Source organism: Dipodomys ordii, unplaced genomic scaffold (genome assembly GCF_000151885.1).
Source record: "Dipodomys ordii isolate 6190 unplaced genomic scaffold, Dord_2.0 Scaffold60, whole genome shotgun sequence".
Taxonomy (NCBI): Eukaryota; Metazoa; Chordata; class Mammalia; order Rodentia; family Heteromyidae; genus Dipodomys; species Dipodomys ordii.
In genome coordinates, this window is record NW_012267276.1 from 2,565,445 (window position 1) to 2,589,927 (window position 24,483).

Consider the following 24,483-nt stretch of genomic DNA (forward strand, 5'->3'; position numbering starts at 1 on the left):
GGAAATGGAGGCTTAATTGTCACACACAACCTTTAAAATTCACTGCATCTGGTTGTCACAAAACAACAACAACAAAACATCACCGTACTATCAAGAACCTTTGTTCATTAATTTGCAAGAGATTTCTTCCCAGGTTTTTCAAAATACATCCACACAGATGTCTCGGAAGTTGTAATGCAATGTGGTTATGTTATTCCACTGCTTGCCAGCGTGCTCTCTCTCTCTCTCTCTCTCTCTCTCTCTCTCTCTGTGTGTGTGTGTGTGTGTGTGTATTTCTATGAGCTGTGCAAAGCACTCTGGAAAAGATACCACTTGTATGTCAAGTTTCCAATTCAGGGGTCAGTCTGTATAAAAATACCAATTTCTGGTGATAAAATAACCCACCCAATGAAACTCAGGCAGCATTAGTCCCAAGTTCAAATGTTTACCCAGTACCCAGTACACCAACCAATAAACCCCAGCTTCCAGTGTTGGGAACTACAATGTGAAAGTTGGCAGGAACTGGCTGAGGGTCTCACAACCCTAGTGTGACACAATATTCTTATCCTAGGAGCCAAGTTGTAAGCTTTTCTAAGATCCATAAAGCACATGTCTACTCCCTATGAGAAGCTTCAGTTCTTTCAGCGAGTCTGCTGAAGTTCCGATCTGAAAGAACGCCATCTTCGCAGAAACCCCAGTCCTCTAGCATGATACCATCTGCCACAGGCTGAGCTTCCTTTTCAGCCAAATACATTATTTATAACCTTTCTAATTGTGAAAAGGTAAGGGTGGAATTTTCTAAAGCCTGACTTACATACAGTTAGAACATTCTGAACCTTGGCTCAAAAAATCTGCAGGTCTCTTGATTTGAAAAACAAAAAACACAAGGCAATGGTTAAGGTTATATAATTTTCCCCAAATGTTATCTTCTTTCAAACCCCTGCTAGGCTATCATGCTGTAGGTATGTATAATACATTTGGAAGATGAAGGGAGGTGGTTTTATTTTTCTACTTCGTATCTCAGTAGCCAAGGGGTAGGTTTATAGAGAGGTGAGACATTCTTAAAAAAAAAAAAAATCAACTGGGGGCAGGGGTATGATCCAGTTACCCTTAAAATTGCTTTGTTGTGCCTTTAACAACAACCAAAAAAACCCACCCCAAAACAATGCTAATCAGGTTATTCAATCATTTAAACCAAAACTGTTCATGCTTTTCTGCCAAATCAACCAACCACAGCAAAATCTGTTATCTCTGATTGCTCAGCTTCCAGTCAAAAAAACAGTTAACCCCCACTACACCAAAAGTTTTCCAAAATACCCTCAGAGGACTGAGTGTTCATCGAGAATAAAGGGAAAGACATGCCATCTTTAAAGGGTAATAGGCATACTGTACCATATTTGCATATTATGATATACTTTAATAAACTAAACAGCTTGTACCGGAAGCCAGCAGCTCCTTGGCATCTCATGTGATCTGGCTTTTTGTGCACTTTCCTTTCTTCCCCACCCCCAAAACAGGGCTGTGATCAAAACTTGCTGAGGACTTGTGGATGGGGGTTCACTGTTCCCTGAGGTGGGAGGAGAAACAGCATCCCAAAAATGGTGGCTCACCATGTTGAAAGCTCTCCCTCAGCAGAGAGGGCAAGGGCTACAACATCTTATTTACACAATTATCTAAATACGATTAAACAGCTGATGGACAAATATTAAACTGGAAAATGTATAGTCATTTCAGCTTAATGTAATCCTCTTTCTGTAAACACCCAAGATGATTTTTTTTCAACCAGAACAGTCCTGACATCTCATAAGCCTAAGGGTGAATAGCAAGAGATTGTTTTTGATAGTTATAAATATTCAAAAGACATGCAGACCATCTGCTTTCATAATACAGGTAAAGCAAGACTGAAATGGTGACTGCTGTATAAAAATGATTCTTTTAACAAAGTCTTCCTCTCCTCGAAAACTATAAAGACAGATGTCAAAAACTGTTTACACAGAGCAATCAGGAGCGTGCAAAATGTAATATTCCTTTTACACACAGTGCTTGCTAAAGAGATTTTTTTTTCTTTTTCTTCCCATCTGTGTGTTGCAACACATTTCTACAAGTTAAAAACATTTTTTTCAAACAGAGATCTCATGAATACCCAAAAACATGCTATCTGGTTTCTGAATGCTAATTAATTTCAACTAAGGAATCTGAATATCTTTTTCTGTAGGAAGGAATGTATGTTTTGAATTGAATACTCCAGAGAGACAGTGAGGGGAAGAATGTTGCAGAGGTTTAATTCTATAAGGCAAATTTCATGGTTCTACCTTGTCTAGAATACGTATCTGTTCTGTCCATGTTTTTTAAATGAAAGCACATCACATTGCCCCCGTCTTTGGCATAAAGTCTAAAATGAATGTTTTTCTGAAATAAAAGCCCGCATGCAAGATGCAGAAAAGCTCTTTTACTTCTTAGTCTACACAGAGTTGATATATAAAGCCCTCAAGTTAATTTTCAGGCCCAGACCACTCATCTTGACAGTAACCTTTTTATGTATTGTATTAATGGTACAGAAACATTAAGCACATTTTAATAAGTTTTCAATAAAATGAGCATTTACTGAATAATCTGTCAAACTACCAGCTTTTAAAAAAATCATTTTATATTTTTAGCCATTGAGAATAATTAACTTCATACAGTCTGAGCTCCTTTTCCTTTGGTGTCTTGTAAACCTAGAGCCTAAGTTTTCACAGCAGATTTTTTTTTAATAACTCTGGAAAATTTAAAAGTCAAACTTCAACTCCATATTCAAACACAATTGAATCAGTTTCACATATAAATATAATTTCAATAGAGAGCCTCCATAAATAGCATTTTCTTTTAATCCCAAATGCTATTATTATAAACAATTTCTCAAAAATGGTCTATCTTATGAAATTCTGACATGGAACAAATGTCATGAAAATTAACAGGTAGTCCCCCATCTGGTATTTGGGGATGGGAAAGACAGGAAATGGGCTTTAACTTAAGAAAACGAATAGCAAGATTTCTAAGTATAATATTCTGTGTGTGCTATGAGCTTACATTCCTCAAATCTTTCCCTCTGGATCCTCTATTACTTTCTAAGCTATTCTCTTGAGAGATTACAACTGGGGTCTATTCAGACTCTCAATTTTCTGAGAAGAGACTAATCACATGTAAATTTTACTTAAACTCCAGTTGTCATACAGAAAGCTATTGCCATGTTGATCTATGGGCAGGGTCTGAAATAGCATTTTACAGAGTAACTTTGGCAAACTGCTAAAAATGGAAGCACAATACAAAGCCCTAAAGAAATACCAAAGAATCACAAAATGAATACACTTAACTCACAATTTCCTAATACATTTCCTTAAGAAGAAAATGTGATTGTTTCGGAGAGTAAAGATTTTAATTATTTAGAAATCAAATCCATAACTTTCAAAGAAAATGTTGATACACAGCTCATGGGGTTCTCCCATATAATTAACATAATTTTCCGGAATGTTTAAATAATCTTTTCACCAAATTTTCTATTCTGTCCTTTTAATCTTTTCACCAAATTTTCTATTCTGTCCTTTTTATGTGTCTAATTAGATCTTCCTTTTTTTGAAGAAACTTGGTTACCTAAATCAAGTAAAGATGTTAGTAAAGAGTTTAAATTACAAAATATATGTTAAGGGGTCTACTATTATTGAAGTTATATAATATTTAAAATCAAGAACACATATGCTATTATATGAAGGGAATTGAACAAATAATGTCTTAATTTGCCTTATAATAATGGAAAGCATCTATGAGCTGTTTGTGACTTACAGGAGTAACTAAAGAAGTGCTAGTGTGACATTATTCATTCATCACTCATTCATTCATTCCCAGGTACACATTGCAAAAAACTCGTGCTAGATTTGTATTTTAGAAAGTTAAAGTCTCTTGGCATCTTAGTTATAAAGCAATTGTTAAAAATACAATTAACTACTAAGTTAAACATTGTGCTAATCCAAATAGAATTATAGAAAATTTTTTTCATTAGATACATCTGAATCCATCAAGTTTTATTTGATTTCACAGCGAAACTTACTTCCTAAGATCTTGCATCTCTGTACTATCTTACACATTTGGGGAATACTTGCTTATTCCTTCTGACACCCATGTGCAGATAAATCTTTCATCCTGTACAGAGATTAAAATTTCTAACATCTGTGCTAAGAAGGAAAAGAAAAGCCACCAAATTTGTGATAAGCTTTAGCTCCTACAGTATTCTGAAAAAAAAATCTTTAAAGCACAGGAATAAAAATGAGAACTCAAGTATTTTGAACAATTTGTTTTCTCAAAGTTAGACAAGAATTGTACTCATTTCCTTACTTATGTAACTGTAACCCCTCTGTACATAGTCTTTACAAAAGAAAAAGAAAATACTAGAATTGGGCTCTGTAACTCTTCACAAGAGACCTCACTTTTCCTTTCTACACCCCTTCTTTATATGAACACTGAGATTTTAAACCACATTGTCTAGGTACTGGGAGGGGAGAATGTAGTACCAGCATTTAGTAGGTACAGGACCACAGGGAATCTTAGAAAACCTATGAAAGCTCTCCCCTATATAGATATATTTTTTTAATGGCTTATAGCTTCAAGACCTGCACAAACTCTCAATAGTTTAGAGCCTAGAGCCCACTCAGATATGACTCATGACTGTGGCTTACTCATCACTGTTAGCTTTTATGCCAAGATTTCCTATGTATACTAGATAAATATAAACCAGTATCACCTCTAGATTTGGATGTAAGGAAGAAATTGTATTAATCTGGATTCATTTCTACCAATATTATGAAAATCCTTCACAATTCAGAAAAAATGCCATCCTCTGGAAATCATCTGTTGAGGTGTTACAATGGAATGGTAACAGCATGTTTAGATAGGATGCACATCATGAAATAGATTCCTCCATGATTGGAAGGGTAGACATCCCAGTCCCCCAGGGCCCTTTCTGGAATGGCTCAACAGTTATCTGCATTTGCAGCTCTCACTAAATTCAGGTGGTCATGGACCTTTATACAACTGACATTAAAACAGTGTATGTTTACAGCCATAAATGAAGTCCCTCCTGCCAAATGTGGACTTGAGAATATCAACTAGAATAGACACTGAGCGAAGTTGGGTGATACTGACCATCTGGCCATATCAGTGCCTCTCACTAGAAATCACTTGGCTTTAATACTGAAATTTCTTCTCTTCATTTTTTCCCCTTAAATATGAGTAGAAAATGAAAAATGGGGGTGAAGCGTTTTTTTGTTTTTTGTTTTCTTTTTGATAAAGTGTAATCTGGGCTGGGAATGTGGCTTAGTGGTAGAGTGCTTATCTAGCATGCATGAAGCCCTGAATTCGATTCCTCAGTACCACATAAACAGAAAAGGCCAGAAGTGGTGTTGTGGCTCATGTGGTAGAGTGCTAGCCAGCCTTGAACAAGAAGCTCAAAGACAGTCCCCAGGCCTTGAGTTCAAGTCCCAGGACTGGCAAAATAAATAAAATAAAAAGTAAAACAAGTACTCCATTAAAAAATAAAAAGAGTAACTTGAATAAAACTCAATCAACACAAATTGGAAATTATTAGCCAGGTTAAAATAGATGTTCAATTGCAAAGGAAAAAAAAACTTAAATATACAAAGAAATGCTAGAAAAATGTTTGCGCTTAACTGTGATGTTTAATTAGATCTTTTGTCTTTGAGTCCCTTGTACTAACAAGAGTATTCTGTTTATAGACATGTAACTTTTGTAAATATATCCAAAGAACATTACAAAATATGTAAAACTGTAAGATAACTTGGAATATCAATATAGGTGTTATGAAAGGAAAATGCAGAAGTTATTTGTCTTAGCAAGATAAAGATAAATCTACAATTAAGTACAATAGGAAAATAGTTTGATAGGATGTTACAGATAAAAGAATCTATAAAATACTACTAATAAGTCTGACACCATGTGTTGCTTCATGAAATAAACATGGTGAAAATCCTGTGAGGTTGTTTAACAATATCTGTTTAACAAGTATTCCTGAGTTCCTAGTATGTGCCAGGTCTATGTCTATTTATGATAAATAAAACTTAGTCTCATCACAGTCAATTAATGTTCACAGACAGTCATTAGTCTGAAAGTGATTCCAGAGCAATGTGGAAGTAATGTGGTCAAAGTAGTTAAAGGAGACATAGAGTTTCAACTGATTAGAATCTCGGAGGCATCTTTGTTCCCTTGGACACTGTCCAGTCTAAGGTATATTTGCTGACTTGCAAATGGACTATTTTTCCTATGATAACTATAGAGAATCAAAGCCTGAGCACCTCCTCACTTCCATTAAGAATAAACTGTAACTTTAGAATTAATGTAAGACGGTGCTAACAGTATTCATTAAAGGTGAGAGGATGAGCTATATATACTATATTCTTTAATTTTTCGGCAAATGAAAATAAAACTTGTATCAAAATCTTTTACGCAGCAACCACACTTCTGTGGTTGTTTAAGTGTCCACAACTAGAGAAACAAACTTACTGTGTACTTTAGAACTGAAAAATATCCTAAAATGTTTAACAAACATTATTCATTTAATTCTCATAACCACACTGAGAAACTGATATGGCCTTTCTCCTTTACAGATAAGGTAACTAAGGCACTGAAATTCAGCTCCCCAAGCTGACACAGCTGGTTGTGACAATATATGCATTCATGACTGCTAAGATATAACCTATGGGCTTACTACCTAAAAGAGATGGTAAAGAGAACAAGCACCAAGCGTGTGTGCGCACAAAAGAAGACACAGAATGAAGTTGTTGAAGAAATGTATTATTTCATGAAAAAATTAAAATGAAATGAAATCAAGTTGTTATACATGAACAAAATCTAGGGCTTTCAATACAGGAGAAATTTTCATTGTGAGGTTTTCACAAAGTTAGTATTTGTTTGGGTTTAGCCCCACATTTCTGACTGCCTTGGAACTAACATTAGATTAATAGTAAAATGGTGTAAAGCCCAGGACAGTCAGTGGCACCCAGTAATTAGGGAACAACATAACATGTCTTGTTATCCAGATAAGAATGTGATAGCAAATGGTAATAGCAATTAAAGCTTTAATCTTTTCTTAGCTTCTAGTATCATCTGGTTTGCATCTTTAACCCCTCTGAGTAAACTAAATTAGATTAGCATTTCTATGGGAAGTTATTGCAATACAAGATAATCAATATCTTCCAAAGAAAAAGAGGATTCAGGAGAAAGTTTTAGAATTAAGAATGAGGAAAGGAAAAAATAAAGGACTAGTAGCAGAAGTCAGCTACCTTCTCTATAATGAGGAATTCTACAACCTTCTGAATTGGCCATGATAAAACTTGGGCACCCCATAATAATACTGCACATTAGAAAACAATACAATCTTATATTTCTGTAGCGCCCTTCACGCAAGCATCCCAGGGTGCTTTCCAATCATTATGAGTTAAAATTAAAACTGAAGCGCATACAATTCCTAATAGAATCATTTTAAAAATGCTAAACAGAACAAATAACTTTTAAGTCTAGATTTAAAAGTCCCAACAGTCAGAGCGTTCCTTACTTCAATTGGCAATGAGCTGCACAACCAGGGCTGAGGCTCTCTCCTGTTATGTTAAAGGCTCTCTTATGCTTTTTATACTCAGAGCATGTTATAATCAAGCAGTTCCAATGAAAGAGGGAAAAACTGGGTGTGTGCATCTGTTTGATTATTCTGAACTTAGAGGTTTTGTTTGTTTATGAGTTTGAGACTCAAATCTGGCATGAAATAAAGCAGATTTTTAAAAGCAAATATAGACAGGAGTCCAACAAGAAACTTTAATTGTAACTAAGAAAAAAAATGCTCAAAGTACTCTAAAACTAGTTCCATTTAACAGGAAAATTAATCTGATAAGCATGATTTGATTAAGTTTTTAATGTTAGAGAGTATTATTGAATGGGGATTTTTTTCAGACCATATCTCCTTCTAAGCCTTGGGAGTATTTGTTATTCTATGCATCAGGGAAAGAGCAGAGGAAATGTTCTTGTAAAATGGTAATTTTCTTTGTAGTAGTGATTTTTTAGGTCAAAGGAAAGCTGTTCAGATCTAAAACAAGGCATAGGTAAAAGTCTATTAAGAGAAACTGAAGTACTTATACATTTCTAAGCACTTCCAAATTAACCTGACTTAAAGTCTTTCATATTTTACTACTATGAAAAGGCAGTGGCTACAAAATATTTCAGATGAATTCATTGTAAGATAGATGCTTTATTAAATTTGGCTTTTTTATTAATATATCTGAAAGGTTAAGAGAGCTAATATTAAGCTACTGTAAAATCCTTATACATCTAAATCAACTAAAAATGAGTCAGAGATATTCAATTCAAAAAGGAAAACTGGCAAGTTAGAGGATACATTTTTTTCCTAGATCACATATACTATAATTTAACACAGAGCAGATATCTCAGTGAGTTGAAGGAAGATCTGGAATGATGTCATGACTGACTCAAAAAAAAACAAAAAACATATTTTGTAGTTTTGCAATTCACACAAGCACCTACCTAAGACTGGTTTACCATTTCCTTTATAGATCCCACTATTAATAAAACTGCTGTTAGGCAATTAATTATCAGGTGATACTTAATTAGTTATATAGCATTTTACTATGTGACAAAGCAAATTTTCACTAAGATTCCCAAGGCTAGCAGGTTAAGATTTGATAAGTTTTATCATTTTAAGAAAAGGAAAGATACTTTATGGCACTTTCCCTCAAAATATAAGATGTTCAACCACAAGATTTATAATTTTATTCTGGGAACCCTCCAAGCACATCTCAAACAGAAAATTTTCATTCTAAATGGAACCACCAGCTGTAGCTCTGCCCGAGATCTGGTGAGTAATAACAAAGGTCTGGACTTTCAAATAGACCTGAGAAACTTAACTGCCCTCTATTTCCAATAAAAATTCTTAACATTAATGCCAGGCCCCGATGGCTCACGCCTGTAATCCTAGGTACTCAGGAGACTGAGACCTGAGGATCACAGTTCCAAGCCAGCCCAGGCAGGGAAGGCCGTGAGAGTCTTATCTTTAATTAACCACCAAATAACCAGAAGTGGAGCTGTGACTAAAGTGATAGAGCTTCAGCCTTGAACAAAAGAGCTAAGGGACAGGCCAACCCCAAGAGGTCAAGCTCCAGGTCAGTCGCACATGCACACACATGCAAGCGCGCGCACGCACGCACACACACACACACACACACACACACACAGCTTAACATTAATTACCTTGGGCTTCAAAAGAAAGGGTTAGCTCAACTACACTTATTGACCTTGAGGATATGAGAGGACAGGGAAGAGAAGTGCCATGTAGGACTGTACTTTCAGACCATCTGGACCTTCCAGAATGCTGTATTAGTCAGCAGTCAGTCCCCATGGTCTAAATTACCCACCCACCCCCATATCCTCAATTAGGAGTACTTCTGAAACAAGTCAGTATACAAACAAGACAATCAAAGACACAAAAGCAAAACACATGTCAAAAAAAAAAATCTCCCATAGTGAGAATAAATACAATTAGAAACCTACAAGTACTTATCAGTATTTCAGACAAATCAAAATGTATTATGAAATGCATCAAATTAATCTGAGAAAGAGTGTTATGTTTTGTTTCTTTTTATAATGTTCTTTATGTGTCTATGTGACCAAGAAGGACACCTGGTGAGGTTCCCAAGCTCTGGGTGGGAAGGCTACTTGCTTTACATGTCTAGCAACCTACTCACTCATTCAGGCACTGGGTCTCAGGTCCCTACCCAAATCTCAGTGTGACAGAGGTACCCCATACAACCAAAGCACTGAATGAAAGTTAACTAAGTACTGCTATTTCAGGCACTCAGTATGTAATCTGTGTCACCATATAGGAAATAGATGCCTGACAAAAGTACACTGTCAATGTTGAAATGTATTAAACACTTTTTTGCAGTATTAATGGTTGATCTACACATATTTTGAATATGGTTTTCTGAAAAAATTTTATAGGGTAGGGTCTTATGGGAAATATAGGTAAATATTGCATATAAGCATATAAAGCATGTAAGTACTGACACTAGATATTCTCTTGAAATAATGTGGTTATTAATATTTATTAAAAATTTGTAAGACATGACATTTCAGTATAACTTTATGAGGAAAATAGTTTACAAATCAAGACTTCAATAACATAACAGATTTCTAAGCCATTAGTTTCAATGCTGTAATACAGACCGAAGATCAACGGAACACTTCAGTTTATAATTAAATGTTTTTGTAAGTGACTATCAGGCTTCAGGCAATTAATCTAGCTAAATGCTAAACTTTAGGAGGACAGGGCAGTTTCTTTTATTATCGATTTTGTTAGCAACTAATAATAATAATAATAATAACTAACATATCAGATCCCTGGCTATAGTTAGGAAAAGGAAAAATTCAAAAACCACTTTCTCAATGTGACTTCTAAATGGGATGTTTAAGTTTAAATTTATTTCATTTCCCTTTTACTAACTGAAAATACAAACAACAATTCCCACTCACGCTAGGTGGAACCTGGCCTTTTTCTAGGTAAGGTACAAAACAGAAAATGACCCAATCTCTTGAAAATATCAGAGTTGGAGGGATGGCAAGTATGCACATGTACACACGTATGTATGTGGTAATGGTGGGAAAGTAAAAATGCACCTAACAAATTAAAATCTCTCAGGAATACTTGACCTCAACATTTTTTAAAGGAAACATCTGGCTGGCAGAAATGACAGTTGACCTTTTACTTATGGTCCCCTGAACTAAATTATCTGTCCTTGTATCACAATGTATCCGATGTTTAAACTCAATTTCTAAAACTCTAAGGGGAAATCCAGCGCAAAAATTTAATGTTTTATTATAAACCAAAATGTTTAAGAACTCCCAATTATCTCCTAATCCATAACCCTCAAATGTTTCACGACAGGCTTTCTTATCCCCAAATCAGACTATTTTCTCCTACTTAGCTGCAGTTCAGAAATTAACAGCCGACTTATCTAACCACATCCACTGAAAAAAGCAAAAGCAACAACAAAACACCCGACCTCAGATCTATAATGAGCTAAGCATTTGGTTTTTTTTACATCTTAGAACATTTTGCAAAAATAAACAAAACACGTGACACAGAGAACTTAAAAAACACACAATCATCTATTTGGACAGATATACGGTAGGAAGGAAATAACAGAAATAAAGGTATGAGTTGCAAATCAAACTACATGCCTACTTATAGAATTTCTGCAGCTGTAGAAAATCTTGCAAATATTACAGAGAAAACATTATTGCACCAATACAAGTAAAATTATAAAATCAACCTGCTTTAAGATTAACCATTAAGCATGGCTATAGATTAGAAAATGATCAGACGTTTATGTCATTTGTTAACCAGGATCTTGATTTTAATCTCTAGGGATTAATTTATCCTTTATTTTTCAGAGGAGGAACCTAGGAAGGCTAATCCCTTCTACTTCTAAGAATCCAAGTCCAACTAGACTTGCTTAGCAAGTATTAGACAATCCTTCTAGGAGTGCTGGATACAGGCAAATTCCTGGTAATTCCTACACCCATTCAGTCCAGCTTCTACTCCAGGGATGCTTTCTGCTATATGTAATATTTAGAAACCCTACAGACATTCTTGGTGCTAAAGTATTTTATCGTATTAAGCAAAAACATTCTTAATATACAGTAAAATATATACTGAATTATAAGCTAAAAGTTCTCATATGTGTGAATCAAAAAATTCAGCGGAAGAAGGAAAGCTGTAACACAGCATCTCTTGGTATTAGTACTATTTGTAAAAGAGTGAAACAATCCCCATTTGCCAGGCATTCTTCACTATATCATCCATAGCACAAAAATCTCAAACACAGGAAAAAGAACAGTTTGTCAAACTCAGCATATGCTTTTGGCACAGGCCTTGGAGGGACTATCTATCTCATCTCTATTAAAACTTCAGAAAGAAAAAAGGTAATGGAAAAACAAATGGAGACTAAGTTACAATGGAAATATTCTGAGTCCCAGATTCATGGATTCATTGTAGAAAAAGAAAAATAAAAAAAGAACTTCCTCCTTTAGAGAAGTTAACTATTTTCAAAACAGTATCTTACTTTCAATGTTTGCTACCACTGATTAAATATACATTTTCCCCAAAAAACCTATTGTAATGGTAACTTATGTTGAAATCACCACTTTGTATGGTGGGTCTCTTGCTACACTCATTACATATTCTTCTCTACAGAAATTTACTCTCTGCAGAAATTCACTAATGTTACAACAATCAACCAAGTAGTGAATTTCATTTGGTCATTCTATTTCATGTTCACATTGTTTGTAGTCAATGCATTTGACACAATAACAGTAAGTACTTCACCATTATATTTATCAGCTACAGTGAGGAAGAGCTTATTGACTGAATAGTGATGCCATCTAAGAAGCAACTCTCTTTAATAAATATTTGTACCATTATCCTTTTCTCCGCTCCATAGTAAATGCCTTAAATCTCTGTCTGAACTTATTTCCCAAATCAATGAGATATTTACTAACAGGAAGATAGATTCCTACACTGAGTATTTAAATTATGTTTTAACTCTCAGTCAAAAAAAAAAAGTTTAGTTCTGGTTTGAGATTTTCAAATGCTAATAATCAAGTAACAGGCTATCTGGAATTCCGGATAGCCTGCAAAACCCTAAATCCCAGGAGTTAAGTCACCCTGTTTTCATTATGTCATCCTTTTGATTTAACTGTGTTTAATTAGTTTAAATTACTTTTATTTGATGGTTATATATTCACATCCTCTTTTTATTTCAAAGGAGAGAAATTAGATTAGCTTGAAGGTATAACTGGATTGACAGAGGTTTGCTCTATATTGCAAGAAATGGGTACTGAACAACATAGAGAATATTTTAATCTGTGGATACAGCTTAATTGTTCATTTGTTCCATGCTACACTTGCTAAAATTCTACAAAGCTACAGAGCTATAACATAGCAAAGCTGAAATGAAATGCATGGAGCCACTTCATGAATGACCAAAGTGTACAGATTCTCGTCTACAGGTATCCACCGATGAATCTCTACGAACCTCATATTCAAATATACCATAGGAATATCTACTACTCAGAATATGACAGACATACACTCTGAGAATCTCCATGGCAGAATGTCTACAGTAGTCATTCAAGTCAGCTGTCTGACAGACGGAGGCTCAGAATTATACTGTAAACTTAAATTAAAAGAAAACTTCTTTTAAAAAAATAGAAAGGGGGGGAAAAAAAACCCAAGTGAGACCAGAAGTTTAATGACCCTATAGCATAGAACGACCTTGCCATGGGTTGGGAACTCAGGGCGGGTGGAACACAAACCATGGCAACCACAGTAAGAGCAAGTTTACAGTATCCTCTTCCTTTCCTTCATATTTGAAATCATCTGAGCAATTTTTTTAAAAATTATGTTTGGTTTTATATTTGGAAACAACACAGAATTGCAGTTGGCCTCTACCAAATTTCACTCCAAAAAGATGAAATACAAGAATAATAAATCTGTCTCATTTCAGAAATCCCTAATGATACAACAGGCATCTCCAAGGAAAAAAGAAAAAGAGTCTATTTCTTTAAAAACTGAAAAATTGATTATAAAATTCTAATAAACAATAACTGTGGAAGATGTTTCTTCTTACGTTTATAACTAACATGGATAAGGAAAATGTATAACTGATGATTATTTTTACTAAACACATTTCCATTTTTTGTAATGAAGAAAGGTTATGTACATAATTGTGCAAGCACTTCATTCAGACAACTTATCATCACAGTGTTGCATCTGAACCCCAACGCTGTCCCTTCTGTGTGCCAAACCTTGAGGAAGTGGCACCCTTCTGGCTCCTCTTAAAAGAGGGCACACTCAGGAGAATTAAGCCACCATGTCAGAGGATGACAAGATAAATCTAAAAACTATCCTTCAATGTAGTCATCTACTCAACTGTTTTTCCTGAAAACAGACCTTCGCTCCTTCCCTCAAGGGAGAAAGAAAAAAACAAACAAACCCTAACGTCTCTGTTCAGAATGAATAAGGAATATTTTAAAAGAGCACCAGTGGTCAAGCACTTTGCATTTTCAGAAATTCTTGCTTCAGATACCAGTTGCTTCAAACTAGAGATTCCCCCCGCCCTCGGACCTCAAATCCAGGCTACCCACGATGTCTTATTATTTACGACGTGTTATGCCGAGTACCTGTGAAAGGGGGCACTCCTTGGCCAATGAACTCTGATTCATATCTTTCAGTAAATCCTTCAGAGCATTCCTTACTGTGGTGTGTGACCATTGTTCAGGAGGCAGGTCTTCTAGTTTGGGGCAACTATTTGAGACATAGATTAGAGAGGGGATTATTACAAGATTGCATCCCACTGCACAACATTCCTTTAAGACAGACAGATTTCATTTTGCGCATCAAACAGATGCATCTGGAGATTGCTCTCGGTCTCCTGATTGTTCCGATTAGTTAATTACTTTATACAACACATCTGCTGTATCGATGCATGAATTATACATCAGCTGCCTGTGGTGGCTATTTTTTCATGTTACTTCTACCTTCCTGCTCTGATGCGCTTGGGAAGACAATTTAAGGTGTACTGCTTTCTCACGAGCCATCGTGAAAAGCATTAATGTATTAACTGATTTCCTTTCATTACTCTGTTCATACGAAATGAAATGGTAAATATAATACATACATATATACAATAAAACCACAGCAATAGCAAATAGGGCATTCTTTCTCAAAATGTACACAGATGGCACTGTTCATGATATGCAAAAATATTTTTTTCTTAAGTAAACTTTATGTAAAATGCGGTCTTGTAATGCATCATTTAATTGACTAAATGTAAAAAGTCTTATTATCCCAGAAGCTGCAAAAACCTACAAATTTGGGTGGGTGGGTGGGTGGGAGGTGGGGGAAGCTGGTTTTAAATTATACCTCTAGCTTAGGGAATAAAAGCAGAAGCATAAGGTAACAAAATTCATTTGGATTAACCTTTCTCAAACACAAGGTAAATAAAAATTAAAGGTTGACCAAAGATACTTCATTTCAAAAGCTCACATAAGAGGAATGTTTCACTCTAGTTGCAGCCAGGACTCACCTGTGTAACTGAATTTTCAATGTGACCACATGATACACATCTTGAAGCATATCTGCTACGGTAGCATCAGGGGCATCTGTCACATAAGACAGTGGAACCGGGTTCCACTTTCCAACCTGGATTAGCCCTATTCCAGATAAAGAGAACACGTCACTGAGTATTATACTCTTAGATAATACATCACATAGAAAGTCCATCTTCTTTTCTCCATCACCCCCGCCATAAGCAAGACTGTTATTTCTGTTTAAATGGCTCCCTTCCCTCTAAAAGGCAGGTCAATGAAAATATTCGCAGCTTAGCTTTCCAAATTGTAAAATTATGTAAATGACTATAGGGTTGTTTATTATTTTGGAAATAAAACCCCATCAATAAAACCTATGCATAAGGCCACATTTCCCTAACTTACAGGAAGTTCTAATAAGACATAGCTGAACCAGTTCTAAATGGCTTTACGATTTAGATAAGATTCTCTATTGCAGTGGGAATCAGCATTGAAAAATACTTTACAGCCCATAAAACCATCAGAAACAGAATAAAAGAAACAGAACTAGATATTCAGTCATAAATGCAAATTGACTCTCAACAGTCCATCTGCTCAAATACGCTCCTCACTTCCTTGTGGGTCCTCAGTGGAGCAGATTATTAAGGTCAATAAGCATACTAATGATTCAGCTGAAGTAATTTAAAAAAAAAATCTACCTCGACATTCCACATGAGCAAAATGTGTGTTAACTAAACCAAACTGAATTAAGCCAATTTTTTAAAGCCACAGTCTATAAGAAACAAATGTAAAACACAAGCTACATACAGTTCTTAGAGTAAAAATACCCACTGCTTTCTCTGCAAGGTAAACAAAGGATGCCAAGCAATTTTTCCAACACCATGTCTGCATTATTTACCTTTGGCCTGGGCAGCAGAGCTATGCGAGTAACCTAGAGACAGCAGTGCCATCTCTATCAGCTGGTTGAAAAGCATGTCCTTTCTCACCAACACAAATTCCGCATGCTCCTCCTTGCAATCATATTCGATGGCGTTTTCATAATGTTCTACCACGCAGAAAACTGGAAGCATGGTTCCTATGAAAAAGACAGAGAAAAGGACACAGAAAACCAACAATCTTCAGAAATGTAGTCTGTGGGGGAAACGCTATGAAAATAAATCTTTCCCACATGAGAGGTTGTGCTTCTAAGGCAGACTTGGTGGAGAAGTACAAGTGTACACACACACACACACACACACACACAATCTTTTTATTTTCATAAAGTTGTAAAGCAAACAGTTAAATAGCATGTGAACTTGGTCCACAGATATCAGAGACTCTCCTCTCATTTTAAAAGTCCATTTTCCAAAAAAGCAATAAATGCAGGATTACCTTTTTGATCAAATAATAATGCTGACAAGAGAGAAATAAGTGTGTCTTGTCTGATTTGCTGTAAGTGACACAGAGTATGCAAACATGCAAACACAACTCACTGCAGTTGTCTCCAGTGGAATCTACCTTTCCCACTGCCTGCACACTCCTGTTAATCATAAATTTCTCCTGGTTGTGTCCAAACAAATTATCTTTGGGCATAAAAGTCTTATTCCCTTCCTTTTTCAGATTATTTTACCCTAACTGGTTCCATAAGAGAAAAACAAAACTTAACCAAATGGATACTCAGAATAGGTACAAAAAGGAGACAAACAGCATTTATGTTTGTGACTATTCATTGAGGCTACCTGACTGCAAAGACAGCACAGCAGCCTTTAAAATGAGTGATCTCTCTTATAGTAAATAGGATTTTTTTTAAAAAATGAGAGAGGGAAACTGTCCTCATTGGGATCTACCAGGGTAAGGAATCTGCATGCATCTGATGGGTTCTCTCTTGCTTTACTTTAAGCCAGTATAATAATTGAATAGCCAGATAACTAATAAACACAGGGCATACCACCGTAAGAAAAGAGGCTTGGTTTACAATCTGCTGTGGAATTCAAGGTATTTACGCAGCACACCGTCAGACTTCCAATGATAACTGAAAAGGGTTAAAAGCAGATGCATCTGAACTGCACTGTGGCAAACTGCCAGGAGGGTATCATCTTTAGCATAAATGATGACAAGGGTTACTTTAACAGGGCACCCAGGATCCTCCGTTAGTCCTACACATCCGTGCCTAAATAAGCTCCATCCTCTGGACTTGAAGAACCCTACCAACTTCTGAAGATGTCAAGTGCATATCAACGTTGCTGAAAATCGGGATTTTCTACAGACACCAGAGAGGCCTTTTACATATTCTCTATTTGCTTGTTTCTGCTGAACAAAAGCTGGAGATAAAACAGCTACATTTTTCCATTTGTGTGTCTTCACCAAAGCTTTAGTGAACTGTTCACAAGAGATCCTAGCTCTGACAAATAAACCCCTTTAGGTTTACTTAGAAAAGCTCACAAACTCATTCGGAAGTACCAACAGGCTAGGCATGAAAAACAAGCCGCAGAGCTTGCCAATATTCTTGTCATTCATTCAGCTGTTTTATACCAGAGAGAGAACCCGTCAGGGATCAGAAAACGACTTGGGGAGACCACAGCAGAAACAGCAATATGCAAACTGGTGATTTCTTCCTTGGCTTGAAGGTATTTTGGCAAAATCTCCTAAACAAATAAAAACATTCAACCCCTTTTTCCTAGTAGTGCTTTCTCAGCTAAGCCACAATTTTTATCTAGCACCTGTCAAACAGAAACCATGCACATGAAAAATAAGATGGAAAACACAAACACACACACACACCAAGAGGCTTTAGTGATTTTGTTATCTGGATTAAGCTGAGACTCTTCTGCCATGAAACTGCATTTTAAAATAAGTCATTATGGGTACAATACATTTTTTAAAAACATTTAAGCAGAAAGTGAAATTACTATACTTTTTGTTTCCTTCTCCCCCTGTACTAATGTCTTCAAAGACTTGGGTTAGTACAACAAAAACACATACACTGGTTTTTCCTCTTAAGGGAAGAAACAGATGTGTTCAACTCACACCTATGAAATAGAAAGGCTGTCCAAACTATTGAAATATATTGGATTTACCTTGTCTTTCATTGGTCAAATATAGAGATCTCTTATAAATAATAAAGGTGGCTCTAGAGGAAGTAACAATAGTATCACCTAATTATAAATCCAGCTGCTAAATTTTCTGGTAAACTGTCACAACTGCCCTCCTGTGACTGAGAGTAATGCTAAACAGGAGTCTTCTCTGAACTGCCTGATTCTTTGGGCTAGTATTTGGCAAGGCTTCCAACTACAGCAACTTCATAACCTTGCAACGTTAAAAGGGGAGAGTACTGGTCACTGCTGAATGCTAAAAATACCACATGATTTAAACCTGAAGGCAGTCTTAGGAGCTTTTGCTGAAGGTTTATGAGCCTGTGTAAACAGCACGTCTGCCATAAGGAGCAGTGAAGTCTGTAGAATCCTTGTCTAAAACTGTCCTGGCATTAAAGTTTGCTGTGCAAATATCACATAATACCAGAGACAGCTGAAATCTCCTATTTAGGAATTTATGGAACTTATATGTTTGCAGGCGTCAGAAAGTCTTTTTTATAGAGCCCCAGTGCTTCACAGTACAATATTAATGTACTCTGTTTGAAAAGCCGTAATAAATTATATTTTTAATGCTCTTACTCTGGCTTTCTTAAGATGCATACATTCTTGGCAAACAATCAATAAATAGGGCAATCATGAGTAGAGGCCAAAGAATCTGCTGAAGTGCTGTTTTTCCATTTTTAATAGATAAAGATCTAACAATACGGACTGCTGTGTCTGTTCATTTCAGGATCAATATATTCTTTGTTTTCGCCAAACCAAGGAAAAAATAAATGATTGTGTGATAAATGTTATGCATCAAACACAATGAAATTCCTCTGCCTTCTAACTTTATCTACTTAATATTCTTGGTTGCTAAAAGATGGCATTTTTATCCTTTGCTTAGTAAATGTTCAGAAAATCTGATTCCTATACATGTTATTCAGAGAGAAAAATAAAGACCCTTAAGAGACACGTATAACACTTAGTACAGGAACTGCTCTATGCCAACAATGTCCAACACAGGCAAAGTTGTTAAACTTCATCAACTTAATACCGACAGAAAAAAGTCATTTCACATCTTCCATTTATAAATACGCAAAATCTGGCCCTCCTTTATCAACAATAGTTACACGGAAAAGTTTAAAACGAGAATCATCAGGGCTTTCACAGCAAAATAATAAACCACAAAAAATGACATAACCAAACTTCAATATCATCTTATGTAAGGTTTCCATCATCTCTGAGATTGCCTTCAAAAAAGCTTATAGAAAAAGCTGAAGAGGCTCTCACACAATCCAAGTGTCATTCTGGGTGAGTCAAAGCAACAACCTACATATCCCTTACAACAATGACAACATCTTATGAATGGACCCTTGCAGAAAATGAGACCATTACACTCAACTCAGTCTTTATCATCCCACAAGTCCAATGGTTCTGATCTTTAGAGTAAGATGCTCCATCCAAGCACAGAGCCTATACTTCAAAGCATGATGAGCACTGCAGCCCAGAATGAAACTACATTAAGATCAGAAAGAGAATCCAGGAAAAGAAAATTCAAGCATGTTCTACCCCTCCACTCGCACAGTGTGGCCTTGGATAGACTTAAATGCTATTTGGTTTGAAAGTATTTACCTTTCCTAAGGTTGGTCTTCATCAGATGGCTTGAGTGTTTTAAAGGCACTCCCTGCATTTTTGCACCTGTACTCCCAAGCCTTCCTCTTCCTAGAGGGCTCCCATTCTGCTCCAGGCGGGCAATCTTGGCTGGTGGGCCCTTCGGATCACTTACATTGTTAGACATTTCTGAATGCTCTTTCCCCTGAGTTGCCTCATTCAAATGATCCATACTCAGTCACTGTCTACAGATCACCTGTCAGAATGCAAAAAGAAGATGTTAGAATAGGGTGAGGGATCGGTACCTATGTATGTCTCCCATATAAACCTTTTGCCTAGACATTTGTGTCTACAAATGAATTTGTACAATTGCTTACCTATACACAGTACAAATGCTTCTGTATTTCTAGGTAACAGCACATTTCTGTCCAAATGAACAGAACAATTTGTGAAAAGTGTATCAATACACATAAATAAAAAGATAACTTGTCATCTATAAATAAAAGTAAGTAGAAGAAAAAGAGCTGACTTTTAGAACTAGAATGACAAGCTTAAAAGAGAAAATAGCTATTTATGTGGCCCCAAAATTTAAAAACTAGAAACTCATGATAGACCACAATAGCAATATTTTAATGAAGGCTGGAGATAATTATCACAGTCCAAAATAGTAAGTTTAACACGTTTATGTTTTATATTCTTTTAATTTTGACATATATGTATGTATACACGTCCATCTCAAAAAATATACCAAACATCTAAGTACTTTTTAAAGTCCCCATTGGTTTCACAAGTTAATGCACAGAAAAAGTTTCCTCCTATCTAAGTTTCAAGAGTTACGTGACCTGTTAAAGATCTAGTCAAGCCTTAGGTCAAACATGTGACTGGATCATTTCTCTCCTAAGCAAACAGGAAGAAGTGAAGGGTTTCTTTAAATTTCCCAAGTACTGAAGCATTAACAACTTGCCTTTTAGAGTTCATAGTTATATTTCCATTACTAACACAATGCTGTTAGCAATTTAAACAGCAAAACGCTTGAAAGTACTGTGTGATAAACACAATAGGCTCAAGTACCAAACTGACTTTCAAAAAAAAAATCACAATATTGGTAAAACACAATCTTACATTTTCAAAACAAATCTCACTATGCCAAAGAAAAGTTACCACCCTCATTTCAGAAAATTAAAAAAAAATATTTTTCAGTTAACATATTATGCTGTTTATAATAAAGTTAGGAATGTAATATCAAAGTCACTACTAAACTACAGTTTTCACTAGAATTTTTTTTTAAAGTGAGAATTATTTTATGAACTTTCACCTTACTTTTAGGCACTGGGATTATCAACATGAAGGAGAACCTCTTTGAAATACCAGAGAGAAAAATGATAATTACTACTTTCTTCCAGTCATTTAGCAATATGACATCTTTTTTTTTTTCAAGTAGAATACCAAAGCTACTCAGATCTGCAAGTGTTGAAAGCCAGTTTGTATCATCATGACTTTTGTGCAAACATTTTTTCCTATCTGTTTAACTATGGTCTACTTTGTCCTATATAATCAGAAAGGAGGTAGACACTAATCTGGAGGGTTAAAAGCAACTTTCAGAATGCCAATTGAAGAACTACAAAGTTTGAGAATAATAATGGCTATTTATCTTTGTGATCCAGGGGGGGACGCAGAGAACTAAAGGTTTACCACTGCTGATAGAGGTCCCATCTGGTTTTGGTTATGAGGTTCATTAACAATAAATGTGCCTTTTTTAGCCACTTTTTTTAATCAAGATATTCTTTTTATTATATTAAACTGCAGTCTCAAGCCAAAATTAGAGACTGAAGACTATTAACTTATTCAAAACACTCTATAATGTTTCATGTAGATTATAATGCAGGGCTGCTTTTTCTAAAATAGGTTGCTTTACCCTAGAGGCAGAAGATGAATTTTAAAACATATGATTTGAAAAGAAAATCTTTTAACCCTTGGGGCAACTTATGAAAGGAACACAAACAAAAAAAGGGAAAAAGTAGACAAAAGTTAATGCTGCAAAACGTATTAAGTAATCAGGAGGCTCAGCAGCACTTCTAGGGTGTTGAGCAAATGAAAGTGATAGATTATAATTAAGTTAATGTATTGACAATCAAAACATCACACAGGTCAGGCAAAATGGTCCTTTGAATACTCACCTAAAGCATCTATTAAACACTAAGTCATCCTGTAAAAAGCTTTACATTATAAAGCAAAATTACATGCACATAAAACACCCAATTTACTCCTTTAAACTCTATGCCTAAGGCTAAAGTTCACCAAACCTCAGATTGAAATTGAAAAGAACCACCTCAAATAGGCCTCTGGACTGACAGCAGAAGGAACTAACTATGGTCTGAACAGATGCCAGGCTGAGGAGTTTCTTTTGAGTTACACATCTTAAAATCCATTATAGTGCAATGTTTGATTGGCACATAGAAAGCAGATTTTTCTCAAAATCCCATCTCTCTGCCCTTAAACTAAGACCTTACAGGATCACTACTGAATGAAACCATGAACTTGGTCTCATCAATAACTTCCCTTCAAAAGAAAGAAGAAAAGCACGAAATTTCGGTTTCAATAAACTATTTTTTTTTTTGCATCTTGGGACTTTTCAATGAGTTCCTTGCTGTACTGCCGCCCTGGCCCCCCCAGTACCCCATAATCACATTTTAAGAAATTGTACCCTATTCCATTCCATATGGCCAGCACGATCCAGGCCAAGCTTTCACTGTGACCTTTTAAAGAGACAAAGAAGCAAAGTACTATCTAGAAACAGAAACACGGCAGTTTTACTGAGTGAAATTAGCAAAACCGACCTGAAACTCACCACTTCAAAACTTGACAGCATATAAATAACAAACACAAAGGAGATTTCCTTTGCAGCCCAGGTTCTTGAAGTGAAGTTCAAAACTGATGTGTTCTATGTCCTTTTTTTTCTTTTAATTTTAAAAAACAAAACAAAACAAAACAAAAAAAAAAAAACCAGCAGCAGACCTGAAGGCGACTTCCCCTGAAATTGTATTATTTTCTCCCTTCCCTTACCCCCGCCCCCCCTAAGCGGGGGAAGGGCAGAAATAAATGTCTGGAAGAGTAGCCATGGGAAGAGGGGGGGGGTTATATTAAAAAAAAATCACAAATCGAAAAGCAACATAGATGGTTTGTAAAATGTCTAACCTCAGAGAACGGGGTTTCCGACGGGGAGGAGGGGGGAGTGGGAAGAAGGGAGGAGGGAGAAGATAAAATTGATCTGACAAGTGATTCGTTGGGGGAGAGAAATCGTAAAAAAACAAAGCAGAACCCGTTTCGGAGCACAGTGTGGTGTGGGGCTGGGGAGGCGAGGTGATGCCTGAGGAATCTCTCCCAAAAAAAAAAAAAAAAGGAAAAAGAGGAAGAGGAGGGGGGAGCGGACAGGATCACCGCGGCCCAGGTCTCCAGAAAGGGGGTGGGGGGCCCCGAGGTTCCGCGCTCTCCTCCCTCGCCTCCTCCCTTCCGCTCGCCTCGGTTCCGGGGTTCGGGTGCGAGGACGCCAAGTCTACTTGTGGCTGTCACTTGTGATCGGATTCTCCGAGAGCCCCCCGAGATCGCGGCGGCGGCGGCGGCGGCGGCGGCGGCGGCGGGCGGGCGCGGGGGGGGGCGGGGAGCAGGCCACCTCGCCGGAGCGTCCCCCGTCCCCACCCCCTCCCCGGACAGCCCGACCCAACCTTAAACTTTTGTGTTGGTTTTTTTCCTCTCTCTCTTTCCCCCACAGCCTCGCGCCCCTTCCCCGCAAGGAGGGGTGGGGGCATCTACCGGGGAGCAGCGAGGGCGGGGGGCCGAGGGGCGCCACCAGAGCCCCGCACGGGCACTAAGATGCTACTTTGGATTCCGCCCTCGCCGACCGCAGCCCGGAGGACCCTCTCCCTGCCCATGGACGCGGGGCTGGGAGCGTCTGGGGAGCCCCGGCGAAGAAGGGGACCGGGGGAAAAGGGAGGGTGGGGGGGAGGACGGCGAGAGAGGGGGGAGGAGGAACGGGAGAAGGGGACCCAGGAGGTGGGGAGGGGGGGGAGAGGGAGAGCACGAGCGCCAGGCACCCCAGCCGACTCCACCGCCACCGCGGCCGCCGCCACCGCCTCCCCGCCCCCTCCCCCAAAAAGTCGGCCGAGCCCTCCCCGAGCCGAGTCCGAGGTAAACAACGGAGCGCCACCACAATGGCACGGGGGACCCGGGCCCGGGGAGGGGTGCGGGCGCCCCCCCCGAGCGCCCACGAAACTGATCAGGAGTTTCTGGCACGGCAGGCGAGCGAGGGGGGCGGGAGGCGTCCTCGGGAGTCGCCCTGGCTTGAAGGCTGGGTCCCCGGGCAGGCTAGCCCGAGGGCGGCCGTGGCCGTGGCGGTGGCGAGGCCGGTGGTGGCTGGGTGGCACTGGGAGAGGTGTGCGCGCGTGTTTGTGTGTGCGTGCGTGTGAGCGCGAGTCCCCGGACGGGGCTGCTCCTCTCTCGCTCCCTCACTCTCTCTCTCTCTCTCCACGGCCGCGCTCGCTCGCTCGCTCGCTCTCCCCCTCGCCGCCGTCTCTGCCCCCATTAAATCACGAGTTGACTCATCCCGGCCGCTGTCGCCGCCGCCGCCGCCGCCGCCGGGCCCCGC

The 24,483-nt window shown here is 37.7% G+C and overlaps 1 protein-coding gene across 6 annotated transcripts in view; it reads right to left on the minus strand.

Annotated features, from left to right (window-relative positions):
- The window catches only part of Satb1 (SATB homeobox 1), a 102,386-nt gene that overhangs the window by 57,840 nt on the left and 20,063 nt on the right, over positions 1-24,483 (minus strand). For 4 of the 6 annotated variants that reach the window (XM_013022152.1, XM_013022150.1, XM_013022149.1 and 1 more), the window contains exons 1-5: positions 22,690-23,493; positions 19,863-20,097; positions 16,076-16,252; positions 15,177-15,303; positions 14,272-14,395 (exon numbers count right to left, since the gene is read on the minus strand). In XM_013022152.1, coding sequence (XP_012877606.1) covers positions 14,272-14,395; positions 15,177-15,303; positions 16,076-16,252; positions 19,863-20,073 — 639 coding nt within the window. In that variant the 5' untranslated portion in view covers positions 20,074-20,097; positions 22,690-23,493. Of the gene's footprint in view, positions 1-14,271; positions 14,396-15,176; positions 15,304-16,075; positions 16,253-19,862; positions 20,098-22,689; positions 23,494-24,483 lie in introns of those variants that run through there. The other 2 variants (XM_013022151.1, XM_013022147.1) reach the window with 2 other exon arrangements.